This window comes from Pseudonaja textilis, chromosome 1, assembly GCF_049901715.1.
Source record: "Pseudonaja textilis isolate UNSWEBS1 chromosome 1, rPseTex1.2, whole genome shotgun sequence".
Classification (NCBI taxonomy): Eukaryota; Metazoa; Chordata; class Lepidosauria; order Squamata; family Elapidae; genus Pseudonaja; species Pseudonaja textilis.
In genome coordinates this window covers 185,298,942-185,318,602 of record NC_141990.1, presented here as the reverse complement: position 1 = coordinate 185,318,602, position 19,661 = coordinate 185,298,942, and the positions used below count along the sequence as shown (strand labels likewise).

The window sequence follows — 19,661 nt, the reverse complement described above, 5'->3', positions numbered from 1 at the left end:
TGCCAGTGAGATTGCAAGATTCGGGATGCCCTGAAGATGAGCCCACTGATCCTGCTCGAGAAGAAAACATTCGGGGCAGCCAAAACCGGACCCTTTGGGTTCCCTCTGGCCCTAACCTACCAAAACAGGGGCACAAGTGCGCAAGTATGGACTCTACTAGTCCCCCCCCCATTTTTTTTTTTGCCTTTCTCCTAATTTCTCCTCATACCAATATTGCGGCACTATTTGACACATAAAAACTGATTTAATTGCTGTTTTCCTTCCTTTTCTTTTCATCCCTCTTACAACATAGTAACTTCTTAACAAGCTTTCCCTCAGACATCAAAGCTTAGCGGGAAAGCAACGTACAAAGTTAGGATGGTAACTGAAAACGCTCCCCCCTCCCGCCCTGCTTACAGAAGTTGTTCCCTCTTTCAATCCTTCACGCAGTTTGCTCAGAGTAAGGACAAATTATATTCAAAGGCGCTTCCTTCCTTCTGAGAAGATGGTATTAGTCATTCTCGACAAGATGGCCGGCATATAAATTTAATAATAAATACAACAAAACATTGTCTCTTTTTCTCAGTCCAACCCTCTTTGCAGGGCTGTTACTGTGGGTGAAAGAGGAAGGGGTATTAGGTACGTTAGTCACCTTGAGTTATCTATAAAAATAATAAAAGCAAGATAAAAATAAATAAAAATGATCTCTGCTCAAATGCTCAAAACTCAAACCTGGGTAAAGCTGGGAGATGGCAACTCCTCCAGCACTTTAAATTTAAAGCCAGTTGGAAGAAGTGAGCGCTAAAGAGATTATGTTTTCACCTCTCCTTTAAATAAACATTGAGCTGAGTCCAGCCATTGGGTTTCAACTCCTTGTTCTTAGCATGGTGGGTTTACAATGTTGTTGGAGGTTGTCAATGTGAGAATCCGCCCAATGTTTTCTCCTGTGGTCTTCCCAATCTTCATCTTTAGAAAGTGGAGGAGCGATCTGTCCTAATAGATCATGGATTCGCTTTTCACCCTTTCTTCAGCTCTGCTCTTCCCTAGATTAAAATATTTCTCCTTCAGTTTAAAAACACAGCCGTTAAAAAGTTAGGTTCCTGAACAGCCTTTGGGGGCCACAGGGAAGAATAAAAACAAAAATTGCTAGTTATTGTTTGTAGTTGTACAAATAAAGTCAGAGAGAGGTGAATTTAATAGAGCATTTAAAACATAACAAGAGGAGGAGGGAAGAATGAATAAAGGATGATTATAATAGAGCACATTTTATTATCCCTCTCTTCTATTCCTATTAAGGCGTATAATAAATATTATGATCACAGAAAATAAAATAATGTATTTCAGGGATTCAGCTGAGATTCATTAGGAGCTTTCTTTCAAGTCTTATTTTGGTTGGATCAACTCCATACCAGCAGTAAGAATTAATGTGTGGATAAATATTGGGGAAAGTAAGTAGCTGTACAATTATGGTTTCGTTTCTCCGCGCTACCCAGGCTTCACGGCCTTCTGAAATATATTATAATATGGTCCTTTTTATACAGCCCAAAACTGTGACTTTTCACAGCAGCTTTCTAATTTTTCTTCTAAACACAGAACTCTCACTCTATCTCCCCCTCCCTCCCTCCCCCCCTCTCTCTCTCTTTGTGTGTTTGTGTGTCTCACACACCTAAACACAATGGCAATCACACCCGATTTTACCTTCTCTCTCTCTCTCTCTTTCTTCCACTTTGGTTAGCTCTGACCACGATTATGTAGAACGAAGCATGGCTGGGTCTTACTTTCACTTTGCAGAATTTGTTTTCCTCCTGTAGAGGAGGGAGGGACGCCCCAAAGACTCACTGAAACGGTGAATTGCAAGTCCTTTCCAGGAGGCTAGGACAGACATCCTTGCAAAGGTTCCCAAGAAACTGAGGGCGCTTCAAACGGCAGCCCAGCCTCTCCCGCAGCCTCCCTTCTCTTTCCGGAGAAAAGGGACGAAAGCGGGAAGAGCCAGAGGAGCAAGGCGGCTGAAGCTGCGGGAAGAAAGGAAAGGCCGCTCCGCTAGTTGCCTTGGCTGCCTTATTCCCCCCGACAATTCCTGGTATAAAATCCAACGGGGACGTCAGCCGGAAGAGCAAATGGCACAGCTACGGGCACATCATACGCACACACACACACACACACACCCCTTTCCTCCCATTGTTTGATTCTTCAAAACAACCAGTCGAGGTCGAAATTATCTCGAGAAGTCCCGCGTTTTGTGCAGCATCTCACGGCCCTCTCCCCCGCCACCGCCACCACCCTAAAAATAGCCGTTCGCTTGCGAAGCCGCGTATTTCCGGCAATGAGTGAGTGTGGACAGTCCCCGAGATTCAGTAAGACAAAGGCCGCGTCGTGATTAGAGGACCAGGGTCTGTGGGAGAGCAATGAATGGAATCCTAGTGCCATCTGCTGGACAAACCGCGGTATAGCTCACTTGGAAACGAGGAGAAATCCCCCCCCCTCCCCCGCCTCCAGAAAGAGACTCTCAATGGACTAATGTTCATTTCTAATTTCTGTTCTAATGGAAAGAATCGGCCAACCCAGTGACAGGAAACAAGAAGCTGGGAAGGTCTTCCTTATCTGGAAAGTTGAAATTTGCCTTCCTTGGCAGGCCTGGGGGGGAATCACTGGAAATAAAAGAGCCGCCCAGTACCAAACCTCTCCTGGAAATCAAGCCAACCGAGGTGGCCGAGCCCTGTAGTATAAAATTCTTCTATTCACCTGTATGACTTTTGGGGTATGTGACAGGCGCCATTGAATTCCTTGAGACTTTGTTCGGAGCAGATAGGACCACAGTTGAGATGAAGACGTAGCGACCAGCCACCAGAGTTTTCCTGAAAAGAGGAACAGCAGCAGCGCACGGGGTGTGTGTGTGTGTGTGTGTGTGTGTTTCAGAAGCGTGAAGGCGTCGGTGAAAGCTGGCGGCGGTCGTTTTACGTGCGTGTCAGAAAGAGGAAAGAAGGGACAGCGAGTTTGTGGGCACCTGCAGAGGAGAACAGAACAAATGAGCACGTACACGTTTATCGCACCTAAAAAGCACGTGCTTACACGCATATGCAACTGGGAGGAAAGGGGGGGAAATAACTCCAAGGCCCTCCCCCCTTTTTTCTTAATTTACACACAAGCACACGCAAAAGAAAAATACAGTCTTTTCCACTCGACTTATTTACAAAGCAAGTCGCATTCTCAACAACAAAAAATTCTCCCCTCCCTCCATTCCCTCCCAGACTAACGAAGGCTTTTTGGCTGCCGGAGTCCCCTACCCTCCGAAAAGACTCACAAAGACGGTTTCTGTTTTGCATCTCTCCCTCCCTCCCCCCTCCCTCTGTCTCTCTCCCTCTCTCTGTCTCTCTCTCTCTCTCTCTCTGCTATCAGAAAGCTGGAGGAACCTTCCTCTGAGGAAATCGCCCTGGCCACATTCCCACGCGCTGAGATTCCCGGCCTTCTGATCTTCAAAAACAATGGCCGTGAAATTTACTTGATAAACGATTTGAAGTACGGAGCTGCTGTCGCCGCTGCTGAAATGAAATTGCTCCCTTACGGAACTTCTGCGATTGGCAGATACAGGAGGATCCCGTTTCCTCGACAAGTTTTCTTTTAAAGCGGTTAGGACGCAGGGCCCTTATTTATTTACCTGGTTATCTCTCTTTCTCCTACAGGCCCTCTACTACTTTATGTTGGGGGCGATGAGGAGAAGAACGTCAGTGAAAATTGTGACCTCGTGGGGTTTCCTATTCCTTGTTGCTGGAGGAAAGGATCTGAATATGTTGGCCTCTTTACAGACCTGCTCGGAGCTTCTCATTGGCAAAAGGTAGAGTCCCTGGCTGGGTTTAGGCCGTTAAGTTGCTTTGTGGCAATCGTAGGGGTTTTCGCCATACAGTTTATTTTTCATTGTTTTTTTTTCGGGCTCCTCGGCAGCTTTTCGGGAATTAGGGGTGCCGGAGGGAGAGAAATCACCCGGGGCCTCTTCAAAAGAGTCAGCCACATTTTGGCTCTGGATAAGCAAAGGCAGAGAGATCAGCTTCTGCTGAAGCATTTTTGAAGTCCTAACTGGGGGGATCAAGGAGAGCCCTGCCCACTGATATTTCTCGTGAGTGTAACAGAGAATGGTACAAAAATGCTTTTCTTTTGGCAATCCGCCCCCCCAATAGCGTAGCAACCCAGAGAAATAAATGTGGATGAAAAGAAAGAATTAGGATTTGTCGGTCTTGATTGGCCTTTAATGCCGAAAGTCTGCAGGTGGACTGAAGTACCCACCGGATTCTGTCCAGGCGACCTGCGTGTCCTTGCGGGGCTCCCTTCCCTGGAGGGAGATCGGGAGGTGGCTTGGCTGTAAGTTGTCATTGTTAGACTGGGGCAGGGCGGGCTGCGCCTAATTTAAACTCTCACTGCGGGAAGCTTTTTTCTTTCCTTGCCAAAAAAAATAATAATGTCTATGAGAGCTGTCATCCGAAAGGCTGATCCTTCTGACCCCACATCCCTCTTTGTTCAGCTGGGAAGTTCATACCGCTTCCACCCAGCACTCCTCCCTCCGGCTAAGAAGGAAGCTGCCGTGGGAGAGGTCCGTGGGATATCCTCAAAAAAAGGTCAAGGTGGCAGTCACGATTGGTACCATACAAGCTCCGCCTGTTTTTCTATGTTCATCCCACCATCGTGGCCGCCATCCTGACTTCTTTGACCTCCGCGGACATTCCTGGTAGTGTGAATCTTCCCGTTTAGATATCTAACTAGCCGGTACGGTAGCTAAATAACTAAAGATCTGCAATTCGCAAGAGAAGGAAGTCAAAACTTTAGCTCTTCATAAAGGGAGCTTACGGGAAAAAAACTGAACCGCAGAGCTTCAAGAGAATGCAACCACCAGGTTCCGAATATAATCAATATCGTGAAGGGAACTGAATGAATTGTTTATTGCCTTGTCGAATAAGCTGGGTTTTACCTCACGTCCCAAATACCCAGCAGGAATTCGTTGCTCTTTCAAAGAAATGTCTTTGGAATGATTAGCCCCTAAGTCTAGCGCGCGTGGTAATGGTGATGATAGATTCAAACCACAGGTCCTTGAAACGCCTGATAGAAAAGACGGATTATAAATAAAATGAAGATAGAAAAGTAAGGCCAACCCAATTGAAAAGGCGCGATTCGTCTGTCTTCCGAGTATTTGTATATTTCCCAGGAGAAAAGCGGGGTTTTAAAGCGAGGTTCACTCGGAAGACCTCAGTTCAACAGGGGCCTTAAAGCGAGAGCCGGTGAGCCATCGCCTAAATAAAATAACGAGGGAGAAAAAAAAATCTCCGAGTTAACTCCGACCGGGAGATTCGGGCCAGCTGGAGGCCGAGACTGTGTAGTTTCGCCGCCTCCGTTTTCACGGAGGTCTCGGGTGGAACGAAAGCCACAGCCGAGAGCTCCTGGTGCTCGAAAGGAAGATGGACGCATCGGCGATTTAGCAGTAGGGTTTTCTCAAAGACCCAGCTGGAAAGCTGCTGCATTTCTCAAGAAAGGCATCCCAGTGAGCCCCTGGACTTTGAAAGCCGAAGGGCAGCAGAGCTCTCCTGCAAGGCGCCGAAGAAACGGCGGAGAAAAAGACCAGGCCTCCCGAAGGGCCGACCAGCCAAAACACGGACGATCGGCTGTACAGCATTTAACGGGAGCCGAACCTTTGCCTTCCTTGATGGACAAAGGTACTGCTTCCATCAGCCCGACGCAGGGACAGGTCGGGGTTGATGGGAGCGAGGGTCCAACCCGTTGGAAAGGCCGGTCGAGGCTTTTGACAGTGGGCGCAACAGAGGCAGGAGGTTCGGTGTGGCGCCGAGTCCTTCCTCGCCTCCTGTCTACGGTTTTGGCAACCAAGCGTCAAGGCCTGACCCGATTCGGTCTTATTTGCGGAGCCTTTTCTGGCCGGTCTCGGCCAACGATAGTTCCTTTCTATTTAGCACCTGGTCACCTTTGGAAAGAAATCGCCTAGGAGGCCCAAGGCGGCTGTGGACGTCCCAGAAAGCCTTCGAGGCGTTTTCCGCCAACGATAAATATACTTCGGCCGCGTTCTTTGTCTGCTTAGGCCCGCCTTTCCCGAGTATGATTTTTAAAATCCTGGTTTTAGGGATACAAATCTGGTGGGAACTGTTCCTTCTTCGGCGGAGATTGCCTGCTTCAAACCTTCCAAGGCGGGTTAGACAAGAATTGCGGTCAGTTTGTTTAGGAGTAAAGAAGAGAACCTGAAAGGAGCGAAAAACAGGAAAAAATGGAGATTCACTTCTTTATTCCCCCCCAGTCCCTTCTAATCTCCCCTCTCAACAAATCCGCACAATATTTATGCCCTTATTTTTGGGCAGAGGCGGGAATGGGATGAAGGAGAATTTCCTTATTTTCCCTATATTAATAGTTTGGCTTAAATCGTTTTCCAAAGGAAAGGAGGCCGCGTTCTCTCCTGCAACCTCTCTGCTCAGGGTAAGAGTTCCAGGACTCTTAGTGTAGTGATTGGCAGAAACACAGCCTGGGCACTAAAGTTTAGTGTCCCAGAGAAACGATTAGGGAAGTCTGGGGCCGGCCGGGTTCTTAGCAAGACGGCTATTTTCCACCATCGTTTAGAAAGATTCTTAAAGGATGCCCAGCGATTTTTAAAGAAGCGCATACAAACAACCCATTGGAAAGAATACATACACCCATTGAGAGAAGTCATATTCAACACTATCGTGTTAATGGAAATCCTGGGAAGAAAAATAAGACAATTTGCAACGCTAAATCGTCGGGAAGGCTTAAGGCTTAATCCTGCTGATCTCGGTTTCATAATAAAATGAATAGAATTCAGTGGCGTTTCCGGGCCAGAGAAATTGGTCTGGGTATTTCAGCGTAAGTATAAAGCGAGATTCTATTTTTTTTTATTTTTATTTATGTATTAAATTTATATCAAGCGATCTCTGGGCGGCTTACTGTAAGCATGGCGAGCTGTCTCCCTTATCGTGGAACAATTTGTATTAATAACCTGCAATTATAGTCAGCAACGATATGCAAAGATGGAGTGATGTTTTGTGAGTTGGTTTACAAGCAGCTTCTCGGTTTTGCATAGCGTTTCGATTTCTCCGGGCTATCTGTCAATCTTGGACCCCGTCCGTCTTCCGCAAACCGCTAGAAAACTCGCCTTCCGCTTTGCAGTCCTTCGCACACTCACAAAAGCACAACCCGTTTCCCTTTTGCAGCAAGCCAGATATCAAGAGACCCTTGCAGAGAGATCTTGCGCCTAGTTCAAATTCTAAGAGAACCCGGACGGCCACACCGTTTCCTAGCTCCGGGAGGAGGGCACGTGTGCAAGTGGCACACGTATTGGCCCAATGGGGCAGAAAGGAATCTGGAGGAAAAGGATCCAGATGGATTGGTGTGTAAAAAGAGCTGTTATTAACTTTGGGAGAGTTCCGGGAGAAGCCACGAGGTAGTCCGAAATAGAACGAGGCTAAACTGAGGGCAAAGGCAGGAAACAGCTTCGCTTTGTGCAAGACGACTCCTGAAACCAGACCAGGGCAGCGGGGAGGGGCAAAGAGGAGGGTCTACTGCCCCATCTTCCTCACCAAGGCATTCCCCCATCCGTTTGTCCTTTTGCTGGAAATGTCCCTTCTCTTTCCCTCCCTGTGCCAATAACCTCCTCCTCCTCCTCCTCCTCCTCCTCAAGGCACTGTGGCCCCTCACCATATTTTTTTTTCTTTTTGCAGAACTTCTGCAAAAGAGCCAGGCGGCGGTGGCAGAAGTGGCGTTGGAGAAGAAGGCTGGGGCCGTTGGGGCTTATTAAGACTCCCTTCTTCCAGTTTAAGGAATCGCAGCTTTCTCTTGCAGGGCCATTGCAGCATCCGACCAAGAGGCTTCGGCTATCTGGCTGCCTCTCGATCTTGCCCTCGGATACCGACTCCTTCTACTTCTCCGCCTGGTCTGGTGCGCAGAATTCCAGGGTTTGGAAGGGCGCCCGGGGCCTCTGTGCAGGTTCGGCCCATCCACGCTATCCACGCTCTTGTCCGCCTTACTTCGGCCCAGCGGCTGAACTCCCACCGCTCCTCCGCTTCCCGCAGCAGCGGGGGAGGTGGGGGGGCAGGGAAACCGCCCGGGTCTCCCAGCAAGGCCTTCCCAGTTCACCGAAGAGCGCTAAACCCGGCGAAGAAGAAAAAAAACGACCGACCAAGGAAGCTGCGAAGCTTTGGCTGAAGCCCACGGCGGGGAGATGGCGGTGGGTGGTAGAGATGCCCCCGCGGGAGCCGCAGGGGTGGCCCGAGGCGATTCTTTGGGGGAGGTCGGCCCTGCGCGTTTCGGGCTTCTTGGGTAGGTCTCCAAACAAACCGTCAACTTGAACCTGGCGCTACCACTCAAGACTGAGCGGCGGCGACCTTGCCTCCACGACGGTACGTTCAAAGGCAGCCGAAGCCATTAACGTTACTTTGCTTTGACTTCCAGCCCGGCAGCACCGCCCCCGCTGCCAGACTTCAGCGGGTCGGATTTCAAACCCCCGTGGATGTCCCGAGCCAACCTTTAGGAGTGCCCCATTTCAAGAAATGTTGCTTCTTTAAGGGAAGGGTTGGGATCTTCGCTCCATGCTCCGGTATCGGGACGCGCCTATTAATTCCGATGACCTTCAGGACCGGGGAAGGGTTTTAGTGCATTGGCGCGGTCGGCTCACCCCTCAACTGCTTCCATCCGGAGGCCTGCGGCCCCGGCTCCCTTCCTGTTTCTCAGATACCGGCTTTTTCGCCTCCTGAGCAGCTGTCCCGGACGCTCACCGGCGGCAGGCTGCGAGGCGGTTCCTTCTGGGCAACCCCGACCTCCCCCCGGCCCTGTTCGTTGCAGGGCTGCCTTGGATGTTGGTCGAGGAAAGGCGCAAAGGAAGCGCCCCCCCCTTACCCCAAGCAGCAGAGGGCCAAGCTGGAAGGCGCCCCCGTTCCTCCTCCAAGAGTTCCACAGCCGACAGCAAAGGGGAGACTCGCTCTCGGCTACCAAAGAGCAAGGCTTTGCTTCCAGAACCGAAGAGAGGATGTAGAAGCGACGGAGGCGACAGGTCAACCGCGGGCGCTCGATCGCGGCTAGGACTTTCGCAGCCCTTCTCAATCCGGGATTCTGCGCGCTGGCGCTTCCTTGGGGAGCTTCGGTCCCCAGAACCGCTATTTCTGGAGTACCATTCGGGGAGTGGGGGGCGGGGGAAGATTTAGAAGGGAACCAAGATCTTCCTTCATGAACTGTTTTGCCTCCTGAGCAGCTGTTTTGAGTTCGCGGGTCGGCTGGACTCGTCTTTCTCAGGAAGGAAGGAGGGAAGGAAGGAAGGAAGGAAGGAAGGAAGGAAGGAAGGAAGGAAGAGAGAGAGAGAGAGAGAGAGAGAGAAAGAAAGAAAGAGGAAGGAAGGGAGGGAGGAAGGAAGGAAGGAAGGAAGGAAGGAAGGAAGGAAGGAAGGAAGGAAGAGAGAGGGGAGGGGAGAGAGAAAGAGAGAGAGAGGATGAGGAAGAGAAGAAAAGGGTTGTTTCCCCCCCCTCCTTTTGGCAGAGGAGGGCGGCGGGCGCTAGAAGCCTAACGGCCTTTCTTCCCGTGCTTCCTGGGGAAACTCCCGGCCGCCAAACCTCTGCTAAGCCTAACCGGCAGTGAAGTCTTTGGCATTCGAGCGCTCCCTTTGCTGGCTCCTCCGCGCAAGCTTTTCCCGGCAATCGGAATCGAAATCCGGATTTCTAAGAACGTTTTGTTCGTCTCGGAATCGGAGCCAGAGCGGGCAGATGAAGGCGGTCCGGAAATCCCTGGGTCTGTTCCGGAGTTTTCCTGTAGAGTAGACTTATTGGGGACTCGCAACCTCCGCTGAGCTTGCCTTCTCAGTCCCAGCCTGGCCCCTTTTATTAAAGAGAAGAAACGCCGGGAGACATGGGGGCCCTGTTGTGTGGAATGGATGTGTGTGTGTGTGTGTGTGTGTGTGTGTGAGAGAGAGAGAAAAGGGGGCGGGGGGGGCGGGAGATTCTCTTCATTCTCCACAAACACCTCTGGCAAGGGCGAGGGGAAAGGGGACCCATTCCCACCCATGGTCAAGGACACGTTCCTTTCTTTCTTCACCTCAGAAGAGGCTCCAAAACTCTTCCTTATTTCGCCCTTTGCTTCTTTTGCAAATGCGCCCTTCCTTCAGCCGCCTCTTCCCCCCCTTCCCCCCGCCCCGGGTACCGCTGCCCATAGCCGAACCACTTTGTCTAGCAAGGCGAATCCCTGCTGTTCGGTTTTCCCAAGTTTTCTTTCGCTTCCCCACCCGCTGCCCTTGGGCGGTGCACGTCGCCTTTCCTTCCTGCAGGCGTCCCTTCGTGGTTCAGCTTGACTTTGGCCTTGTCCCGAAGCTACAGACAACCAGCAGGCCAAAACCAAAAAAAACACCCCACCTTCTGCCTCCCCGGGGCGGCTTCCCCTCCCCTCCCCGTCCTCCACCCTCATCCCGTCGCTGCACTTCTAAGCTTCCAGTCGGATCAAGTGCCTCTCGGAGGCAGAGGTGCTTTGGTGGATCCTCCGATAAATCGGGTGGCGTCGTTTTCTAAACGACAATATCCAAGCGGGATTATTTTAAAAATTAGGCATCGGGCATGCATTTTTTCCTTTCTCCCGCAAAAGAGAGCAACGTGTTTTGTGCAATATGATTGCACTTCTTTCTTTCCCCATTCCCCTTCAGACAATATGCCGATTTTGAACTTCCATGGTGAAAAAAAATTCTACCAATGCCTTCTGTAAGGGGGAAAAAAAATATCCCTACCATTTACCTAAAAGCAGAAAATAGTAGATGATTTATCTATAGATTTATTATTTATCTATAGATATATTAAGTCTTAATTTAATGTGAAGAATCAGTTTAACACTAGGCCACATCAGTGCTGAGATGGACTGGAATTAAATTAGTCAATTATAATGATAACTGATACGCCATGTGTGAAGGCATCTATTATATTTTATTTAATGTGGAATTACGAGATTAATTTACTTACAAGATTCACTTAGTTGTTGTTTTTTTTAAAGATATCCTAGAATTATATTTCAGAAAAAGTGACTATATAGCTGTTATAGTTGTTTACAAACTGTGCTTTAAAATACTGCAAATGTCTAAAGGGAAAACACAAATATTGTGGTATTTAATTTCATATTACCATTATAATAGTCTGAATATTTAATGATTTTTAAAACATCAAAAAAACGACCCCAAAATCTGCAAATTGTTGAATTCCAAGAATAAGATTCTACCAGTTTCCTCTGAATTTTATAGAATATATTTTCTGCTATGCTACCAAGGGCGCGATAGATCTCAGTGTTTTAGTAATGCATTAAAGCCATTAAAAACCAAGCACTTATTCATATTAGCCTGTACACCATAAAATCAGTGAGTTCTTTCTTTCATTTCTACAGCTATCGCTAGCGCAAAATACAGTTGTTGCAATGTCTTATTTATTTCGTGTAATTATTCCTGTGCTGTATTGACTTTTTGCAGTATTTATCCTTACCAATATTCATCCTTAAACTAAAAATAAGGAAGAAGCAGAAACGACCCTTTGTCTAGTATGTATGTTAGATGATTTGTCTATAGATTTATTTTGGTTAGGCCAGTGAAATAGACACACAACGTTTATTCATCAAGGATATAAAATGCTTTTTTTCTCTCTCTACACCCAGGCACATTTGATATACATATTTCATTGCGCAATGGCAAGCCTATGAAAGATAATAATCCTAGATTATTTAGGGCTAATTTAGAGATAGCGAGTTAGCTGGTTGTAAGAGAAATTGATAGCTTCTCGGTATTTTTAATACATATTTTTCTTTCTCTTTTATTACGACCACAGATCGTTCCCATAATCCTGACGGGTGCAAGTACAAACAGCTCTCTGTAGGAACGCAGATATTCACGGCTATGGGGATTTGTTGTTCTTCTGCAACATGAAATCCATTTCTCCTCGGTTGCCACAAATGCAGCCCTTGCACTTGTTTACTCCAACTAAAGCCCCGTTATAAAACACAGAGGTCTCCCCGTACACACACACACAGAGAGAGAGAGAGAGAGAGAGAGAGAAAGGGCAGCCTTCCCTTACAGAGACCAGAGGGTTGGGGGGGGGTTGTGTGTGTTCTGTTTCGTGTAAAAAAAAAATGCGGGTGTTTTCCTAACCGGGCAAGGGGATAATTATCTTCTCGAGTTCTTTCAGAAGAATAAATTTGGACCCGAACCGAGTTTGTAACCATCGGGTCTGAGGGATCCACCACGGATGTGGTGTGGCTTGCTGGAGTTCTGGGTTTTTTTGGGGGGTTGCTAGTGTGCACATAAGTATGCCCATGCGCGGGCGGGGGGCGGCGGCGGGGGAGGAGGGAGGGAGGGAAGGGGCGCGCGCACCCCGAGGCCAAAACACGCCCAAGCTGGATTGCCAGGCAGGCTTCCTCGGCGACACAGGCGCGCGCAAAACCGCTTCTTCTTCTCCCCCAAATCCGCATCTGGCTGGCGTCGACGGAGCTGATAGGCTGAGCCCGGGGGGCGGCTGGCGCGGTCCCCGAGACTCTGATAAGGCAGAAAAAGAAGGGAGGGCAGGTTGAGTCGGGGCGCTTGGCGGCGGCGGCGGCGGCGGCGGCGGGGCGCTTTTGTGCTTCCGAAAGGCGCATAAATAACCCAAGTTTGACAGGAAGGAGAGGCGCAGACCTGGAGCGGCCATAAATGAAAATGACGCAGGCTCCTTTGCTCCAGTCGAGCTTTTACGAGAGGTGCCAGACACTGTCTCTTCACGTTCGCCAGATACGAGGGGCGCCATAACAAAGTTAAGGTCAAGTTAGTGCCTTATCTTGGGTGGCACCGAGATGCTGCTGATGCGGCTGATGCTGCTTCTCCTCCGCGCGGAGCGGGCGAGGCGCACCCTTGCTGAAGAAGTTGGGCGGCTCGTCCCCCGCTTCTTTGCCCCAGAGGCTCTTCGGAGCTGTCCCTCGCCTCACCTCGGCAGGCTTCCAAGACGGCAAACGGTAACGTCTCCGCAGGATGCTACCCCGAGCGCTCCTTTGCAGCAACGGAGGAGGAGGAGGGGGAGGCGAGGGAGGGGGCGCCGCTTCTTCTTCTTCCAGTTCCGGAGGTCTGAGCCAGCCGGAAGATGCTCGGTCGGTTCCTCGGCTTTTTGGGATGCGGGGAGGGGAGGGAGAAGGAAATGGGACGGGGGGTGCAGGCGGAAGGATTTTTTGCCCCTCTTACCCCGATGGCCGCCGTCGCCCGCCCTGCTTTTCTTTCCTGCTTCTGGCTAGCAAATGGTAGCCGCGTCCTTGAACTTGAAATGGTGGCAACTACTTCGCCCGCAGCTGCAGTAAGCGTGAGTCTTCCTTCTCAGCGGGGTTTGGCTTTCAGCTTCGGGTTGGGGGCTGGGCTGGGCTGTCGGGGCCCCGGATTTTTTATTTTTTATTTTTGGGGGGGGAGAGGAGAGGCGGAAGGTCGCACGAGAAAAGGTCCTGGTGGGATGCTAGCGCAAGGTAGTCCGGAGATGACCGGAGGGATTGTTACACCTAAAAGAACAGCCTTGCCTTCTCTCTTGGCGATTTGGACTCCAAGGAGCCATTTTAGCTGCGCCGCCCAGGTTTTGGGAGGTGGGCGGGGGGATGCGTCCATTTCCAGCAGAAGCAGAACCAAAAATTCTGCGCTTTGGAAAAGCCGGAAGGGAGACTGCACTCTTTTGGCTGGCGTTGGCCAGGGGGCCGGGGACGGTGGAATCTCAGGTGTTGGTTGGATCCAGGGCGCGCCCGAGGTGGACGTTTCCAAGGGAGCAGGCGGCTGGGATCGTCTAGGGCGAGCCTTGAAGGAAGACTTGGAGAGCCTTGAGGCAGCAGGATAGCTCCCTCCTCCCTCCTTTTCCAAAGAGGGAAAGGGGCTTGGATTTGGCTCTGATGAAAGGTGCTTGGCCAGCCATGTTGTGCCTCTCCTCCTCGCCTTCTTTTCTAGAGCAGAGTGCAAAGAGGCGTAGTGGGGGCTCCCCACCCCCCAAACCAAAGCCATCGCCAGTCTGCCTGCGATATTTATGTGTTCTGACTAATTTGATGTAGTTACTAAGATACGTTATGTTACAATACCGAAAACACTTGTTGGCTCAGCTCTTTTGGCATCTGTTGGTAGGTGTGTGGAAACATAATAACAGTAGTAATAGTTAAATTTATTTGCCGTCTGTCTTGCGGTTCGAGGAGACTGAATGGTTTATATAATATGCATTGTATAATTTTGTATAGAAATATATTATATAATTGCACATACATATACACATGCTTATCTGCTTAAATACTTTTTAAATAAAACGTTTAAAAATAGAATAATTTCTGGCATAGAAGTTTATACAGTTGTCTACAGGATAATTTGGTTTTGGTCTTTCCTTATTACAGTTTACAAAATTCCCGTCCTTCCCTTTCCTTCCCTTTCCTCTTTCCTTCCTCCACCATACTGCTAATATTAAACAAAAGAAACCTCATTAATTAACCATCTTTTGCAATGATTTTTGGTTGTAATATGGATAATGTCCCGCATATTTTGGATTGTTGTTGCTAAAATCATCACAGGTAGTTTGTTTTCTGAAGTCTGATATAACTTGTTAATTAGATGTAATTTGGAGAAAAGATATAGAAATAGATTTGGAATTACTTTCCAGTTTGATGCATTTAAAAATATGTATTTTTAGCAAGATATGCTTTCATTTGAAAGGCAAAACAACACCCTGGAGTTAAACTTGACTACGCAGTTTAATCAAGCCAGGTGTGAAGGAAACATCTAGTTGCTTTCTCCTGTATGATCAAATTTGTTTAAATAGATGTAATGTGGGGAGAAGATGTAGAAATACATTTGGAATTATTTTTGAGCTTGATGTCTTTAAAAAGATGCTTGTTTGGAAAGGTGTTATTTTCATTGGAAAGGCAAAGCGATTTCCTGGAGTTAAACTTGACTATGGCAGCTTAATTATATTGGATGGGGAAAGAAAAGAAGTGAAATGGAATGGATGGAAATATTTGAATTCCGACTTGTGGAATCTCTTCTTGCTGGGGTTTCTTTCTTTCTTCCTTTCTTTCTTCCTTCCTTCCTTCCTTCCTTCCTTCCTTTCTTTCTTTCTTTCTTTCTTTCTTTCTTTCTTTCTTTCTTTCTTTCTTTCTTTCTGTCTTTCTGTCTTTCTGTCTTTCCTTTCTTCCTTCCTTCCTTCCTTCCTTCCTTCCTTCCTTCCTTCCTTCCTTCCTTCCTTCCTTCCTTCCTTCCTTCCTTCCTTCCTTCGAATGTGCAGCCCAAGGGGAACAGGAGCACCCAGAGGGTGGGGAAGCCAAGGACTGTTTCAAGTGCACATGACTGAGAGGAAATGGGAACAAAAGGTGCCCCTGTATTCCCCACTGGAAAGCAGAGCCGAAGGGGGAAAAAGTTGTTCTCCTTCGAATGACCTTGACCAGCGAAAGTGAGAGTTAGAACAGCCCCTGGATTCTCCAAAAGGAATCTTCCTTTGCACTCACCCTAAAATGTCTGATGTGGAACCTCTCATCTGCTAGGTCAGGAGCCCTCAGAGGGGAGGCTCAGTACCTGGCAGGTAGGACCTCATGCCGGGATTCAGGCGTCTTCTTGTTCTTCTACTCTCCACCCTTCGGGTCTGGTTTGCACTATACCAAAATGTATGGAACGCTCTCTCTCTCTCTCTCTCTCTCTCTCTCTCTCTCTCTCTCTCTGTGTGTGTGTGTGTGTGTGTGTGTGAGGGAATAATAGAGCAGAAGGCTAGAGAAGAAGGTGCTTCTGCCCGACGGAGATTTGGGGAATCCATTTTTAAAAAAATAAAAGCGGGAACAGTCGTGGGGCGGCGGGTGGGGTGGGGTGGGGTGGGGGGTGGGCAGGTGTGGTGAAATCATGGGCGAAGAGCCCCACTCTGCTCCCGGAACCTCTGCCGGCGTGGCTGTCAGAGGAAGAGCGAGAGCAAGCGAGCCAGAAAACGATGGGAGGGGAGAGAAAGCGCTTAGCCACAAGCTAGCCTGTCACTTTGAACGAAAGATGCCCTAATTTGATATTTGGGGGGAGGGGTTGGTTCGCGGAGCAGGAAGGGGTGGGAAGAATTCCTCTGGGGCACCTTTTTTGGCCTTAAAGGCTGCCCGGGGCTGCTTGTGTTCATCAAGAGAGGAGAAAAAGGAGGGGGTGGCAGAGACGCCCCGGTTTAGCGTGGCTTTTGTGGCCTCTGGGTATAGCTGGCAAGCCCAGGTGACCCGAAGCCCCATCGAATAAGGTCGCTTCCGCTTCTGCTTCGGAAGGAGAGGGGAAGAAGGGAGGGGGACGGAAAGCGGGCGAGGGGCTAGTCCTGGTCCCGTTAGGGAAAGGCGGCTCGCGGTTTGACTCCGCAGAGCCCGGGAGGCGGAGGCAGGGGTGGGGGGGGACGGACTGACTTGGTGTAGAAGTTTCAGCCCAGGCAGGCAGCTGGCCCGGGGGTGGAGGGAAGAGGCCGATGTAGATATATATATATATCTCAGGACGTTTCTCCATCGCCTGCGTCACGTGACATCAATTACCCCCTGGACTCGATCAAGAGGAATTGCCCGTCAGCCCGCGGCGGGATTGCTTCGCCTTTCTCCGGGGCGTCTGGTGGCCAAAGCCTGGCGGGCACCTAGATGGGGCTTGGGAAGAGCCGAAGAGCTGGGCTCCGCCGCTGCTTGCATCCGCCTGCTTCCACTCTCCCAGCGGCGAAGCGGAGGGGGACGAAGCAGCAGCCATGAGTAACTTGGACAACTGCGGCAGCCTCGGCGTGTACCTGGCCCCGGCCTACTACATCTCCCCCTCCGATTTCTCCGCCAAGAGCCCGTTTCTGTCCCAGCCGCCTCCCGCCTGCCAAATGGCTTTGCCTTACGCCTCCGCCTTGCCCGGCCAGGTGGCCCCGGGGGGCGAGGCGCCCGTCGCCTTCCGGGATTACGCTGGAGGAGGTGGGGGAAGCAACAAGTGGGCTTACCGGAGCGCTTACAGCCCGGCTTACTACGAGGAGGTCTTCCACAGCCGGGATTTCCTCCAACCGCCTGCCAACAGGAGCAGCGACGCCTTCCTCAAAAGCGACCCGGTTGGCGGCACCCACACCGCACCTTTCCACAGCGCCGTCGGCAGGAACGGCGTTCTCCCGCAGGGCTTCGACCAGTTTTACGAGGCGGCCCGCGGCTGCGCCCCTTGCCCGACCGAGGCAGAAAAGGAGAGCAACCAGGACCTCCAGCCGCCGCCACAGTCGAGGAGGAACGCTGCCGAGCCGAGCTCCCACCTTCCCGGGCCGAAGAAGAAAGCGGGGGACGAGGGCAAGGCGGGTTCCTCCTCGGGGGAGGCCCCCACTCCCAAAAGCCAGGGTTCAGGTAAGGTGGAGGGTGGCTCGGCTTCCTCCTTGCTCAATAGGAGGAATCCCAGATCGAGAAAGGTGGATGGAGAGAGAGAGACAGAGAGAGAGAGAGAGAGAGAGAAAGAGAGAGAAGAGGCAGACAACAATCCATCAGTTCCTCAAGTCTCAACTTTTCCAGGTGCCATTTTATAAGCCATGTTAAAGTTGGCTTTAAGTAGCATTCTTTATATCTTCTCCGGTCATAAAACCTGTTTTGGGCTTCGAATCTTTCCCCCCCCCCCCCTCTTTTTGGAGGGAGGAGAAGATATTTCTGGTCCCTTAAAAGCACTTCAACCCAACAAAGGAAGTTGCTCGCTGTTCAAAGGGGAAGGGGGACCTGTCCGATAGGGCGAAAGGGTGCTTCTGAAGAGTTAAGAAACGGCCTTTGTTTCACCCCCTTTAAATCGCTTTCCATTCAGAGAAGCAGGAGCCCAAATCTCCTCACCTGGGACCAATTCCCACTGAGTTCAGTGGGACCTGAGCCTTAGAAAGCAACATAATGAGGGCGGGAACTTAGGGCCATCTTTCTTCTTCCCTTGGTTTCCCTTCTTTCCTTTCCAAGCCACTAAGCCCAAGGGAGGAAGGAAGGCTGACCGTGGTGGTGGGGAGAGAAAGGAGTCAGTTTTCCAGGGAATAACAGTCGCTCTAACTGTCCCTGAAGAAGACCTTGGAATGAGGCCACTGCTGTCACTGCCATTGCTCCTCTGTCCTTTTTTTCTGACCATTTCCAGCACTCCCCCAGAGATCACGGAAAAAGAGATGCCCTTACACCAAGTACCAGATTAGAGTCCTGGAACGGGAATTTTTCTTCAACGTGTACATCAACAAAGAGAAAAGACTCCAGCTGTCCAGAATGTTGAACCTCACAGACCGACAAGTCAAAATTTGGTTCCAGAATCGAAGGATGAAAGAGAAGAAACTCAACCGAGGCCGTATGCAATATTTCACAGGAAACCCCTTATTTTGAGAGGAGAAGCTGGGAGAATGGGGAGGAAGGACAGCTCTCCCTTTATTATCCAATCAGACATTATGAGCACAAAAATCCAGAGGTTTACAAAACGTCTACAAGGGCCGAAGAAGCTATTATTATTATTGTACACAAAAACAACAGTGTACACAGCAAATGAGATAATTATGCTGGGTTTTGTATCACAAATCACTAGTCGAACACTTCCCAAGCGTTTAGGACTGCCTGTGATGTATCAGGCGGATTATGCTTATGCGAGCAAGCAGTTCCCAGTAAGGTGGCCTTCTGCGGCTAACCAATGGTGATTTTGTCAGCGCCAATTCTTTCTAAGTGCTTGCCTAGGTCTTTAGGCACAGCACTCAGTGTGCCGAGTACATCATCATCATTATTACTATTATTATTATTATTATTATTATTATTATTATTATTATTATTATTATTATTATTTGCTAATTCTTTGTCTCCTGGTGATCTCATGGGATTGATAGAGCAAAACCTCCCTAAAAGCAACTGGGGTAAATCCAATACTCCATCCTAATGCTGTAGTGTTGCCTGTCTTCTTTAACAAACGAAGAAAAAAAACCCAAATCACCCACAATATTCATTTATTTTATTTTCTCACTGGCTTTTCATGGCTGCAACCATGAGACCTCTGTGTGAATCTGACAGTTTTAAAATCGGCGCTTTAAGCATCCTCGGTTACTCTTTTCTCCTCCTCCTCACGCACCATATAGCAGGGTTAAAGGGGACAATTTGGTGCATTGGATCCATAGCATCGTGCTGGTTAGAGAAGGTTGGGAACTCTGTTGTCTTATACAAGGCACGGAAGGCTGCCTTGTACTTTTTGTACCTCCGTGATTTGCTAGCAAAGCTGAGGCTGTCTCTTCCATTTCCATCATCTGTTAAATTATCCATTTCTGAAAAAGCACCTCTGTATCCTTTCTGAGCCCACATGAAACTGTATCAAACTGCATGTGGTCCCACGACCTTATATTTTAAGGGGGCAAATCCAGAAAGGGAAATGTTTTCCACACCGAGGGCTGAATAGCCGAACGTGTGCAAAATCCATTCCATGGTTATCACTAAACATTGCAAGTATTTTATTCTAGGACTCTAAATGGCTCATAAAAATACCCCTATTGGAACTTCAGCTGTGAAGCCATAAGATGAAATTTCACTATGTTGTAAGGTTTGGAGAAACTCGGCTGTGGTCTTACCGGTAGATGCAATCCACTCTTAGAAACTTCCAGCTCCAAAACTTGAACTTATTCATGGGAAGCGGAGAGGAGGAACTACATTCAAGAGAGCAATTTTTAAAGGCATTCTTGCATATTATTGACATTCAGAGACAA

The 19,661-nt window shown here is 49.3% G+C and overlaps 1 protein-coding gene across 1 annotated transcript; it reads left to right on the top strand.

Annotated features, from left to right (window-relative positions):
* Positions 1–16,700: 16,700 nt before the first annotated feature.
* On the top strand, positions 16,701–18,309 carry HOXD11 (homeobox D11). The gene is made up of 2 exons (XM_026725133.2): positions 16,701–17,319; positions 18,074–18,309. Exons 1-2 carry the CDS (start codon positions 16,701–16,703, stop codon positions 18,307–18,309), a joined length of 855 nt encoding a protein of 284 aa, XP_026580918.2.
* Positions 18,310–19,661: the final 1,352 nt, after the last annotated feature.

Bases quoted from the DNA above. Each gene is read 5' to 3' on its own strand.
- HOXD11 (XM_026725133.2), top strand. From the start codon at position 16,701: ATGAGTAACTTGGACAACTGCGGCAGCCTCGGCGTGTACCTGGCCCCG. The intron at 17,320-18,073 runs GTAAGGTGGAGG...GACCATTTCCAG, and splicing joins TCCCAAAAGCCAGGGTTCAG to CACTCCCCCAGAGATCACGG.